General features: G+C 36.9%; 1 protein-coding gene across 4 annotated transcripts in view; it reads right to left on the reverse strand.

Moving 5' to 3' along the window:
* Positions 1 to 13,197, reverse strand: part of LOC150091098 (mediator of RNA polymerase II transcription subunit 12-like protein) — an 825,386-nt gene that overhangs the window by 166,574 nt on the left and 645,615 nt on the right. For all 4 annotated transcript variants that reach the window (XM_090374287.1, XM_090374270.1, XM_090374279.1 and 1 more), the window contains one exon: positions 1,706 to 1,819. In XM_090374287.1, coding sequence (XP_090230413.1) covers positions 1,706 to 1,819 — 114 coding nt within the window. The remainder of the gene's footprint in view (positions 1 to 1,705; positions 1,820 to 13,197) is intronic.

A 13,197-nucleotide genomic window follows, 5' to 3' on the forward strand; every position in this document is an offset into this window, starting at 1 on the left:
CGCCTCCGTAGCCAGGTGGGAAGGAGCAGCACTGCATAGCACACACTTCTTGATTAGACCGGGGTTCGAGTCCGTCACCACCAAATACGGAGGATGCGGAAAGGTCAGGGAATGACCACCGCATATCCTGGAGAAATATGGCCTTAGTTGCTAAAGCTCCAAAAACCAAATAACATCTTTGAATGAGCCTCATTAGTTCATCTGACATCCATTTAGGGATAAACCTTGAACAGTATTTCTCATTTGGTATGAAAAGCCTAGTAACTTCCAAGATAAATTCCACCAAGGCTTCCCATTTACAATTTTCTATTTTTAATATCATCAGTTAATTCCACTGTATAGTATTTAAAAACTGTCTGAGACTACTGTAGTCACATTTACGAAAACAAAGACCCTTCCCTTTACCCTTGATGGTAGTTACATCTTTAAGTAAATCCCACATCAGTAGAATGTGATCACTGCACCTAGTGATTCCTTTATCTGCAAATTCCTAATACATGAATCTTCATTGCTGATACTCAGATCAAGAGTATTATTCCCTCTGGTTGCTCCCTCAATCATGCTGCTGTAGAAAACAGTCCTCCAATTAATCCACAAAAGTCTTGCCAGCTTGTGAGTGACCAACCCACAAGTTCCAGTCAATATCTGAAATATTAAAATCCCCCATTACAAGACATTCTGATTTACTGTCCCACTCCATTTCTCTGCACAACTATTCATTGTACTCATCAGAGTCATTAGGCCAATAACATACTCCTACTCTCATTTTCCCTTTTCCAGTGTTTATATCACACCAAACAGACTCAACATTGCACTGTCCACCCATGTCAAATGGATGTACTTCCTTAGATTTTGTGTTTCTTATCTAACAACATAACACCTCCTCCCTTCTTATCCTATCTATCCTTCCTATATACATTGTATTCCCCAAATTCCAATTCTGCATCCCTTATATCTGAGTGGCACCATGTCTCTGATACCCCAACAATATCTGCCTTTGATGCCTTGATCGGCACTTCAAATTCATCAAATTTATTTACTATACTTCCAGCATTGGTGCACATGCAAGTATACATGCACCTGTTCTTACTCTTAGTTACCTTAACACAGCCCATGTATTTACTTGTTCCATGATGACTCCCAGCAGCTCTTGAAGTTCCCAACAATTTTCACTGTACATTCAGTACAGTGAAAATAATTTGTCGTACTGAATTTTTTTTGACTGAATTAATTAGATTCACATGAGATTTATAAAGTCTAATAATGAGGGAAGTCAGTCTAAATCTGTAACTATTTTTATTATGCTGACATTTTCTTCTTTCTTTCAATGATATTCATTGTAATGGGATTTTACTGTATTACCATTTCACTAATGGGCAACATGAATTAAATAATATGTTTTAATATGATGGCATATTATTTTGATAATATAATGACTGATGTTTACCTGTAATGGTTACTGAGTTATGCTGAGAAGCTATTTATAACTTTTTCTAAGGGTTCTCCCCACCCATTGCATATAAGTAATAACCTATCTAGAGCTGCTTCAAGAAAAAGCAACAATTTTGTAGAATAATTTAGGTGAATTTAGATAAATAGAATGCAGTAGTAATTTTGATGAATTTAGATGAATAGAATACAGAAATAAAACAAATTAATATCAGTTAATAAAGCAGCAGTGTCATTTTCTGAATTTAAGACTTACTTGTCCATTAATCATCTTTGTCTGTCTTCTACGCCTCTGCTGCTTCGGTTTTTTAACGCTGCTTCGTGGCGATTGCTCAGTGGGAGTATCTCTTCCTCGTTTAATTTCTTCTATCTACATTAAAAAAAAAAAAAAAAAAGAGTAGTAGAATATATGAAATTGATAACATACAAGCACCTCCAGGTATCTTATGAATACTATTCAACTGTATTAAAACACTTTCATATTTCTTTGTAAAAGACTAACAGGTACTTCATAATGACAAAGTCTGTAGATTGACTTGTGGGAAATTAGCTAATTACTTAAGCAAATATTCATCGGTTATTAAGAATTAGCAACCAAAAATTTACCTGGTTATGGAGCAGCTTACTGGAAAAATTGATGGCTGGTGCCATCGCCTTAAAAAGTATTATGTAAATTGCTATTCCAGCAATGAAGCTTCATTTACTGTGCCACTTCTTGTTCAAGAAAGTGGCATTCAGAATTTAACATATATATGCAGTCCATTTGATTAGTCCTTCCAACTATACAGCTGCCCAGTTTTGGGAACAGGTTACAAAAAAAGAGTATGCTTTCAGCAGGTTTGTTTTTCAGCTTGCAAGGGAGCAGAGCAGAATTCCAGTGGAGAACCTTACTGTACTCATCCAAGACCAACAAACTTGATTCATAGTAGAAGCCCCTGTCGTGAGTCCAAGGAGACAGCAGAGGAAGTAGGAGCTACACTCACAGATTTAGTTGCCCTCTTCCCTGAGTTCAAGCCTTGCTTGACAGACAGGACCATCTCCAATCTTAAGCAAGGGCACTACAAACATACTAATATTGCAATAAGTCTATTGTAATAGCTGTTCAGAATTTAAAAGACTGGAATATCTGGTGAGGAGAACTTTTTTTTTTTTTTTTTACTTTTTTTTATTGAGCTTATTAACTCCAAAAGTGTGAAGATATTAAAGCACGTTTTCCTGAAGGAACTGTTGAAAAAAAAAAAAAAAAAAAAAACACGGTGAAAAATGAACCTATATGATATAATGGAAGTCAATGAGTTATGTTCCAGGCCCCTTTCAAAATGGACATAAGGTAACATAATATTATATTTATCAAAACTAAAGAACTAAAATGGTCTTGGGCAGGACGCAGCTCGAAGACATGATGACAGATGGACTAAGAAAATAACAGAATGGTACCCAAGAGGAGCTAGAAGAAAACCTGGAAGACAAAGGCGGAGATGGATAGATGAAATTCATGAGTTTTTGGGTAGTAAATGGATGGCCAGTGCTCAAAACAGAGGGAACTGGAAAGTTGCTGGAGAGGCCTTCATCCTGCAGTGGATTGAAAATGGCTGATGATGATGAATATTATATTTAAAGGTATAAAATGAATGCTTATGAATATAAAAACAGCATTTTTATGAATATAAATCAATTAAATTTAATACAGTATAAAATAACCAAACAAAATACAATTATTATGAATAAAAAAAATTTTATTTTTTACATTTACTTTGATATGTTTGAAGCCCAGACCAAAAGTTTTGGTAAGTGCCGTAATGCACAGATTTTACTTCTCTGATAAAGTCCCTGGTTGAGGATCTTTCCTTTTTTTTAAGAAAGCACACCCTGCTGACTGTAGAGATTTCCTCTTTCTTTCTTTCTTTGAGAATCACAGAATAAGCACCACCAATGGATACAATTACACTCCTTTTCACTTCCGCACTTCGCTCCCAGTTGTGGTCAATCTCACAGAGCTCATCAGTGAGACATGGCTGAAAGGATGTACAGTAGATCACTTTTATTCACAGATTTTAGAGGAGGCTCTTCATCTTTTTCTTTCTCCTCCTGTTGGCTTAGTTCTTTAGCCAATTCTTCCAAGTCTTCAGTGGAAAGCTGTTGTCCATGGCTATCCAACAGCTCTGTTGCATCTTCAGCTATAGCCTTGTCCAATCCTACTTATTGTGCCAGCCTGCTAGAATCTTCAACAATGTTCTCCATGGGCTCTAATTCTGTGAAGTCATGCATAAATTGTAGGAGAAGTTTGCCCACACTCCATTCAAAGAGTTCACTGATACTTCCTCCCAAGCTGCGTCGATGTTATTAATGCCCTTCAAAACGTTGAATGAGCACAAATAATCCTTGACAGTTTTGTCTGACCTGTCCAAAGCTCACCATTTTCATGAATGTTTGGTGGAGGTAGTAGGCTTTGTAGGTTGCTATTACACCCTGGTCAACTGAATGCAAAACTGAAGCAGTGTTTCGTGGCATGTAAACAACATTGATGTCCAGATGTTCCAACTTCATCAAGGTTTGCAGGATAGTAAGGGGCATTGTCCAAGAAAAGAAGAGCCTTGCCTGGTAACTCATTCTCTTGACAAAAATGGAGCACAGTAGGGCAAAAATAGTTTACTTACCAATCCAAGAAGATTTTTTGTGTCACCCAAGCTCTCCTGTTCCACTTCCAGTAGACTGGCAACAAGGCTTTGTTAGGCTCGTGAGAGCATGTGATGTTTGTGAATGATACACCAACACAGGTTTTAATTTTAAAGTGCCAGAGACATTTGCACCCAGCAGAAGCGTTAGCATGTCTTTTGCAGCCTTGAAACCTGGTTCAGACTGCTCTTCATGGGCAATGAAAGTTCGTGATGGTGATTTCTTCCAATAAAGCCTGGTCTCATCAACATTAAAAATGAGATAAGGAGGATAATTACCTTCCTGTACAATGGCTTGAAACTCTGCAGGAAATGCTGCAGCTACCACAGCATCTGCAACCTCGCCACTTAATTTCACACAGTGGTACTTCGAGATTTAAATCACATGAACCATTCCTTGCTACCTAAAAATGTCTCATCACCATCTTCTTAAAATCTTCAAATATTGACTTTGTCTTATCAGTAATAACAGCTTGAGTTTCTTTTATTTAAGGCATCCATCCACAATGACAATAATCTCTCCATTTTTCCTAAAAGTTTACTTCTATAATTCATTTGTATTGCACTTACTGTAGTAGCATGTTGCATTGACTGTTTTATTTTATCTGCATTTTTCAAAAGATGGAGGCAATTCTATGAATTACCTCCATCTTTTTTTCCAAGGTGACAAATCTACGTGACTTTTTAGAGACATTTTCACATTCACTTGGCTTTACTGCACTTCTCTTACTACACATGGTGGCTCTTATTTTCTTAATTTAATCAACAATTTTTAATTAAAACTCACAAACTGACACTGTAGAATAGTGGCCCAACAATAGTACACCAACAAGCGAACTAAGTGTTCCTCTCCTCTTATCTCCAGCCACCTCATCCCTGATTAGCTTATATGGTAGATGGGGATACCTCTCATCTGTGATTGACTACGCTGTTTCTATACATCATATCCAGTATTTATAGTTGAGCATTTCTAAAATGTTTTTATAGTTTTTTGATATTTTTGGCCTTCTGGTTTCAAAACTGTCATTATTGTGAATCCTCGCAAAACAAACTGTTGTAAACTAAGAGCTACCTGTATATGTAAACATTTTCAAATTTGGTGAAATAACCGAGCACTTTAAACTGTGTGGAGTGTAATCTACCTTTAATTTCTTTAAATTGGATTTTAATTCTAAGCTTCCTCAGTTTGAGAGTACAGTATAAAGCAAATAAATATAAACGGGTTATAAACCACTATCTTGGTATGAAAGGCTGATGGCATCAAAGGACAGCATTACAGGAGTGTAAGTATTCATAGCTGCCCATTTACTTAATTTTAATTTAATTAATTTTTAATCTTATTAACTAAATTAACAACTAATTTAAGATTAAATCAAAATTATTTAAAACTGTTAAAATTTAATCTTTACCTGATGTTTGCTAATAACTGTTTGTTAATCAAACGAATGTGTAATCAAATTAAATGGATAATAATATATAATTAAAAATTATACAACTTTATGTACATCAAATCACCAAATTTACCAGTTCTGCTGTGTTTACAGTCACTGAAAAAGGTATCGAAAGCACCATGAACTGTCTGAGAATAATCATTTCCAAGTAAGAAATTAAAAGCAGATTACACACAGGTTTAAGTGCTCAATTGTTTCATCAAATTTCCAGTTCTTAATATATCTGCACATCGTGCTGCTCAAAGAATATTTTTAAAAAAAGGCAAATTCATTCATAATCTACCAATGTATTTTAATTTGGTGGTAACAAGAAATAAATATCACATAATAGAAAAAAAAAATTTTATGAAAATGTTTATATTCAAAGTAAAGCTAGATGCAGAGTAAAAATCAAACAGGATGCAGAAAATATGTTTTTTTTTTTTTACGCAATAAACTTTAATGTAGCTCATGGTGTCTTGTCAATGATATACAGGAATTTTTCTAGAAGGGATAAGGAGGTGATTATTCCCTTGTATAAGGCAATGGTCAGGCCACACCTTTAGTACTGTATACATGTCTGGAAGCCTCATTTCAAGAAGGATGTAGAGGTGCTGGAACGAGTACAGATAAGGGCAACAAGATTAGTGAATGGAACAAACGGTTGCTCTTATGAAGAAAGGCTTAAGTTTTGCAAATTAGTGTCTGGAGACTAGGCACTGGCGAGGTGATCTGATAAAACCTTGAATGGTTTGAGCATGCTCAATGCTGATGGGATTCTTCCTCTTGCTCAGAATAATCATCTGAGAGGGCATAAATTCAAATTTAGGAAAGACAGATGTAGGATAGATATGCGGAAATTTGCCTTTAGCCAGCAGGTAGTCGGTTGATGGAACAGACTTCCATCCCTTATTGTGGAAGTTGGATAGCCTAAATAAATTTAAGGCTCAGCTGGACAGGTATTTCGAACGAACGGAGGGGTGAAATGGGAGTGTTTTTTTTTTGGCTGATGTTGCATAAGCTTGCTTTCTTGCATCACAGGCCTCTACTAATGCTAATGCTAAAAGATTAATAGCTATAAATTTATTCCGATGAACATGGTCCCGCCCAGTCATATTACCTTTATTGAAGAAATGAGTAATTTTCTGTTGTTGTACTGTTCTGTACAACAACAGAAAAGAAAAAAATTATTGTACATAATTTTTTTTCCTATTGTACAGCCACTCCCAGACTTAAGTAAGGGTTGCGTTCCGTGGAACTCTACATAAGTCGGAATTTTACATTAGTCGTAATTTCCCTAAATGTTTATGCAGCACTCGCAAATTTGATTGAATTTGATTGAAGCAAAAAAGAAATATGTTCGCCGAACATGTAAATAAAATTATTCATTCAATTTTTTTTATCTCCTGCACAGGAAAAATTACAAAAGTGTACAAATTTACAAAAATTTAAAAATTATAAAATTACAAAAAGAGAGGAGACAAGCATAATATCAGCAAGTTTTACCTTTCAAGCATCGTTGCCAGAATTAACTCCCCAGCTGATAAGCACGCTGCTGTGGAAGTTGAAGGCTATGGAGATTTAGAAGGGATTTTTTACAACACATCACAAAATTTCTCTGCAGCTTCAGAATCGGCACTGGCAACTTCACTGCATACTTTAATAATGTTTTGGGAACCAGTGCAATGCCTGAACCTATTAAACCAGCCGTTGCTTACCACGAACTTTGCTTGGGGTTCACAGTACTTATCCTTAATATCTTCATAAATGCTTCTTGCTTTTGCTTGAATGGCCATTGGACTCATGGGCACTGATTTTCCATCCATATTATTGATAGCTTTTCAACCTTCTACATACGACCTGAAAGCCGTTTTGTGATCACTGTTGATCTTAAATGCATTGATCCTTTAACATGTTCTTTTATACATGCACTGTCCCTTAAAATAGCATTCACTGTTGAAGCAGCGAGACCTAATTCCATGCAATAGATGACAAACTTTGTCCTGCTTCATTCTTAATTAATCATCTTCGTTTCTAAATCAATTTTGTTTCCTTTCCTAGCACTCTCATCACTTGCACTTTCCATTGGCCCCTTTCCCTTCACCATTATAATAAGTAAATAGGAATAAAGAGAAGATGCTGAAAATTTATTTATTTTTATATGATTGAAGATTTCAGTGAAGGGGTTGTTGTTGTTGTTCTTTTGGTTTTTAGGAGCATTAGCAGCTTAGGCCATATTGCTCCGGGATATGCGGTGGCCATTTCCTGACCTTTCCGCATCATCCGTATTTGGTGGTGATGGGCTCGAACCCCGGTCTAATCAAGAAGCGTGTATACGCACTGCTGCTCCTTCCCACCTGGCTACGGAGGCGCCCAGTGAAGGGGACGCACATTTCACCATAATAATGTAAAAATCCACAGAATTCCAATTAATCGGTATTATCGCAAATGCAATAAGATCAAGTTTACTACCCATTTATAATAGATTGCGCTAACAGAAAAGCCCAATAAACCGGAAAGGGCAAATTGTTTTATTGTTTTTTGGTAGTGACCTCCAAAAATGTGTTTTAGAAAAATATCACAAAGGCATTCAAAATTGATTCTTATAACGGAACATATGATAATGAACATATGATAACGATAAAATTTTCATTATAAAAATGGCCTATAAATAACTTAGTTATATGGTATAGCAAAAATTTCAACTTCCGAATTACCAAAAAAAAAAAAAAAAAAAAAAAACAATGTGTTATTAGGTTCACATTATAATATTTTCACGATATCTCCATTTATTCCTATAGGATGCAAAATACGTTTCCACAATATTTTTAAGTTTGCACCGGCCAGCAAAACTTACGTAAAGTCGAATTTCTGTAAGTCGAGTATTGCTTAAGCTGGGGAGTGGCTGTACTGCCATTTCATAAAGTGGTTCTTAATTTCTCTTAAAAGTGTAGTAGCATTTTTGAATTCTGCATTAGAAATTGCAAATAAGAGTTTCAATTGCTGTTTTATAATTTAACTTTTTCTTCTTTACTTTACTCTTTTTCTTCACTTTCCACTTCACCTTGAACTGCTCCTGCTGCTAATAAATCCTCTTTTATCCAGGTGCTTGCATCATCCAAATTATTACGTTTTTACTGCTGTTGCCCAATACATTTTGACACTGTTTATGTTTCATTCCGTTTAAAAAAAATATCATCTTTAAATAGGTTGTTTCTATGTGCTTAATATTTATTCTGCTTTTTGTCATTCCAACCTGTAGGCTATCTGTAAATAGCACATTTTATTTTATAATTTAAAAACCCTCTCCAATTGTTTTTTTTTTATATGAACATTTCCAGTGGGTATGGCTTCCTGATCCAAATGTTGCATGAGAGCTGTGACACTGGGAGGTAAAAACAAAAGGCACTTGACAATGCCTAATAAAACTGTTTTATAAAATTAATATAATCAAAAAATAAATAACTAGTTTAAATACAATTACTTAATAATATTTCATTGGAAAAATGTGAGCAGCTTAATTTTCTAATAAAACGAAGACAGCCTGAATTATAGTAATAATATTCTCCATATAGTGCAAGAAGCCACATTAAGTTTTTGTGTGCAGCAAAAGCCTTCACAGGCTTTTGCTGCACAAGCAAAAAAAAACCCAAGCAGATTAGAAAACACAAATTTATATGCTTGCCTTCTCACACAGGCATGTATCTAGCTAACCTCTGAATTTATTCAAACTGTCAGCCTCAACTACCTGTGAGGGCAACTTGTTCCAGCTACCAACAACTCGATGGCTAAAAGAAAACTTCCTTCAACCTGATCTAAACCTAGCCATGTAAGTTGAATTCATGACCCTCAGTTCTGGAATTCTTCTTCCATCTTCTTTCATTTTACTAATCTTTGATTGACTGTGCTGTTTCTTTACATCTTATCCAGTATTTATGGTTGGGCATTTTTTTTAAATTTGGCACTGTCATGAAGCAGAAATACACCCATGTTAATTTCCTTTGTTTCTGTTCCTTTATGGTGCCCCTTAAATTTTCAAGAATGGCAGCTTAAGCAGCTGCAGTAACTGTTCTCTTAAGTGGTGCATGTAGTCTACTAAAATATTTCTTCCCGTATCCCAAAACACAGTGGTAATGATCCTACCAGCAGAAGGCTGAGTCCTGACTTTTTTGGTGGTGACAATTGCAGGGTGTTTCCACATTTCATTACCAGTTACAACTGGTAAAAGAAACCATCATGAATCTACATCATATATGTGTAAATTTTTTTTCAAAAATTTGAGCCCTGCACTGTTTCTGAAGTGGTGTGACCCTCAGAAATATTACATTCTCTGGATATCACACAGACACATTTTAATAGGTCTATCCTGCATACGCAAGTTTTCAATTTTTCTGGCATACATTTCTAGAGTTCTCACTTTCATTGGGCATCCCGAGTGTTATCATCTACGGATTCTTGACTAACACTTCCACGCCCATTTATGCTGCTTAGACTAATTTTAAATGGCAGCATCACCATATACAGCAGTCCTGCATTCATTCCTTTCCTTTGTCAAAAATTTTATGACAGCCCAATGCTCCAATTTTGTGACATCCATGTTTTCCTTTGGCTTGGCTACCTTGTATCTTGTATTCTTCCATACTCATTGTATTGAGCTGGACCTGGGCAAATAACACTGGCCAACAAATTTTCAATAGCTTTTTTTTTTTTTCTTTTCTGAACTGTGGGGTTGAGAAATCACTAAAAAAAAAGGGGGGTCGAGAAAGCATTAAAAATATTATTTTGCTTAAGTTTTTAAAATATCTGCTTTAGCATTAGCATTAGTAGAGGCATATGATGCAAGAAAGCAAGCTTATTCAGCATCAGCCAAAAAAAAAAAAAAACCACTCCCATTTCACCCCTCCGTTCGTTCGAAATACCTGTCCAGTTGAGCTTTAAATTTGTTTAGGCTATCAACTTCAACAACAAGTGATGGAAGTCGGTCCCACCAACCAACCACCTGCTGGCCAAAGGCAAATTTCCGCACATCTATCCGACATCCGTCCTTCCTCAATTTGAATTTATGCCCTCTGAGGTGATTATTCTGAGCAAGATGAAGAATCCCATTGGCATTGAGCATGCTCAAACCATTCAAAGCCTTATACACCTATATCAGATCACCTCGCCGGTGCCTAGTCTCCAGACTCTGTAATTTGCAAAACTTAAGCCTTTCTTCGTAAGAGCAACCCTTTGTTCCATTCACTAACCTTGTTGCCCTTCTCTGTACCCGTTCCAGCAGCTCTACATCCTTCTTGAAATGAGGCCTCCAGACCTGTATACAGTACTCAAGATGTGGCCTAACCATTGCCTTATACAAGGGAATAATCACCTCCTTATCCCTGCTAGAAAAATTCCTGTATATCACTGACAAGACACCATGAGCTACTCTTGCAGCTCGTCTGCACTGCTCAGAGAACTTCATATCTGCCTGCACAATTACCCCCAGGTCCTTTTCATTCTCCACCACTGTCAGTGTAATACCGCAGAGTTGATACGTTGCTCTGGGGTTACTGTTTCCCATATGTAGTACTTTACATTTGTCAATGTTAAACTTCATTTGCCACCTCTCAGCCCATCTGTTCAACCTTTCCAGATCCTGTTGCAGCAGCATAGTGTCAGTAGTGTCCTTAACAACCCTGCCAACCTTTGTATCATCTGCAAACTTGGACATTAAACTTGATATCCCATCATCAATATCATTCATAAACACCGAAAACAACAAGGACCGAACACTGAACCCTGAGGAACTCGACTAATAACATTAGTCCACGTTGAGCAGTGTCCATTGATTACCACTCCCTGTCTTCTGCCACTCAACCATTCCCTTATCCATAGCAGCAATTGCCTCCAATGCCACACTGTTCCAATTTGTGCAGCAGTCTTCCATGTGCAACAGTATCAAAAGCCTTTCTAAGATCCAAATATATAACCCCAAGGACTCACATCTGGTGAGTATGGGCTTGGCAAACCCAGGGTCCTGAGCTGGATATCATCATTCTTCTCTTTCTTGGTGATTCCTTTCTACCTCTCTCTCACAGGGTAACTTGGGAATTTTTTTTTTTTTTTGGCTGGTGCAGCATAAGCCTCAGGCTTCCTTGCACCATATGGCTAAGAATAATAAAAAAAAAAAATATAATATCAAAGTTATTCCCTGCATCCAGTTCTTTTGTGACTACATCATAGTATCCAATCAAATTGGTCAGGCAAGACCTGCCCTTAACAAAACCGTGCTGCGTCTGAGCTATAACTGAATTCTTGTCTAGATGATCCTGCAGTGCTTCTTTAACCAGTGCCTCCATTAATTTACCTGGAACAGAAGTTAAACTAACAGGTCTATAATTACTTGTGTCAGCCTTTGATCCTCCTTTGTGAATATGGGTTACATTTGCACATCTCCAGTCTATGGGTACCTCCCCTGAGTCCAAAGAAGCTCTCATAATTATGGCTAGGGGTTTGCTTACTTCCTTTGCTGCCTCCTTTAATATAACTGGATAGATCCCATCCACCCCAGGTGCCTTTTTTATGTTTATCCTCAACAATCTCTCCTCCACTTTCCTCTCAGTTATTACAAAATCATCCAGCTCACTGCCAATGTTTACTTTACCTACATCATTCTCCTTCCTGAATAACTCCTCATGCGTGAATGTAGATGCAAAATACTCGTTTAGATTGTTAGCCACCTGAGCAGGATCCTCAACTGTTGAACCATCAATATCCAGTGGACCAATCTGATTCATCCCTTTCCTTCTCGAGTTTAAATATGTAAAGAACTCTTTTCTGTTTTTCTTTGCATTCTTTGCCAAGGATTTTCCGTAGTCTGCCTTTGCCTGCCTAATCTCCTTTGTGACTTGGTTACAGACCAACTTATATCTACCATAGGCTTCCATGTCACCCATTAATTTGTATGTATGTATCCCATGCATTTTTCTTCTCTGCCACATGTCTCATTAGTTCATCTGACAACCATTTAGGCCTAAACCTTGAACAATATTTCTTAGTTGGTATGTAAAGCCTGGTAGCCTCCAAGATTAGTTCCTTGAATGCTTCCCATTTTGAGTTTGCTGTTGGTAACATCATCAGTTGGTCCCACTGTATAGAATTTAAATACTGTCTCAGACCATTATAGTCGCCTTTAAGAAAACAAAAACCCTTCCCTTTACCTCCGATGGTAGTTACCTCCTTGAGTAAATCCCACTTCAACACACTGTGATCACTGCCACCTAGTGGTTCATTTATCTGCAGATTCTTAATGCGTAAAGAATCACTACCGATAATCAGATCAAGAGTATTGCTCCCTCTTGTTGCCTCACGAACATGCTGATGTAGAAAACAATCATCCAATAAATTCACAAAAGCCTTGCTAGTGTGTGAGTGACCAACCCACAAATTCCAGTCAATATCTGGGAAATTAAAATCCCCCATTATAAGACTCTCTGATTTACTGGCCCACTCTATTTCCCTGTACAATATCTTATTATACTCATCAGAGTCATTAGGCCTATAGCACACTCCTACTCTCAATTTTGATTTCCCTATGCTTATGTCACACCAAACTGACTCGACACTGCCCTGTCCATCGATGTCGACTGGCTTCACTTCCTTGG

Source organism: Mastigoproctus giganteus, chromosome 1 (assembly GCF_048544385.1).
Source record: "Mastigoproctus giganteus isolate SK-2022 chromosome 1, ASM4854438v1, whole genome shotgun sequence".
Taxonomy (NCBI): domain Eukaryota; kingdom Metazoa; phylum Arthropoda; class Arachnida; order Uropygi; family Thelyphonidae; genus Mastigoproctus; species Mastigoproctus giganteus.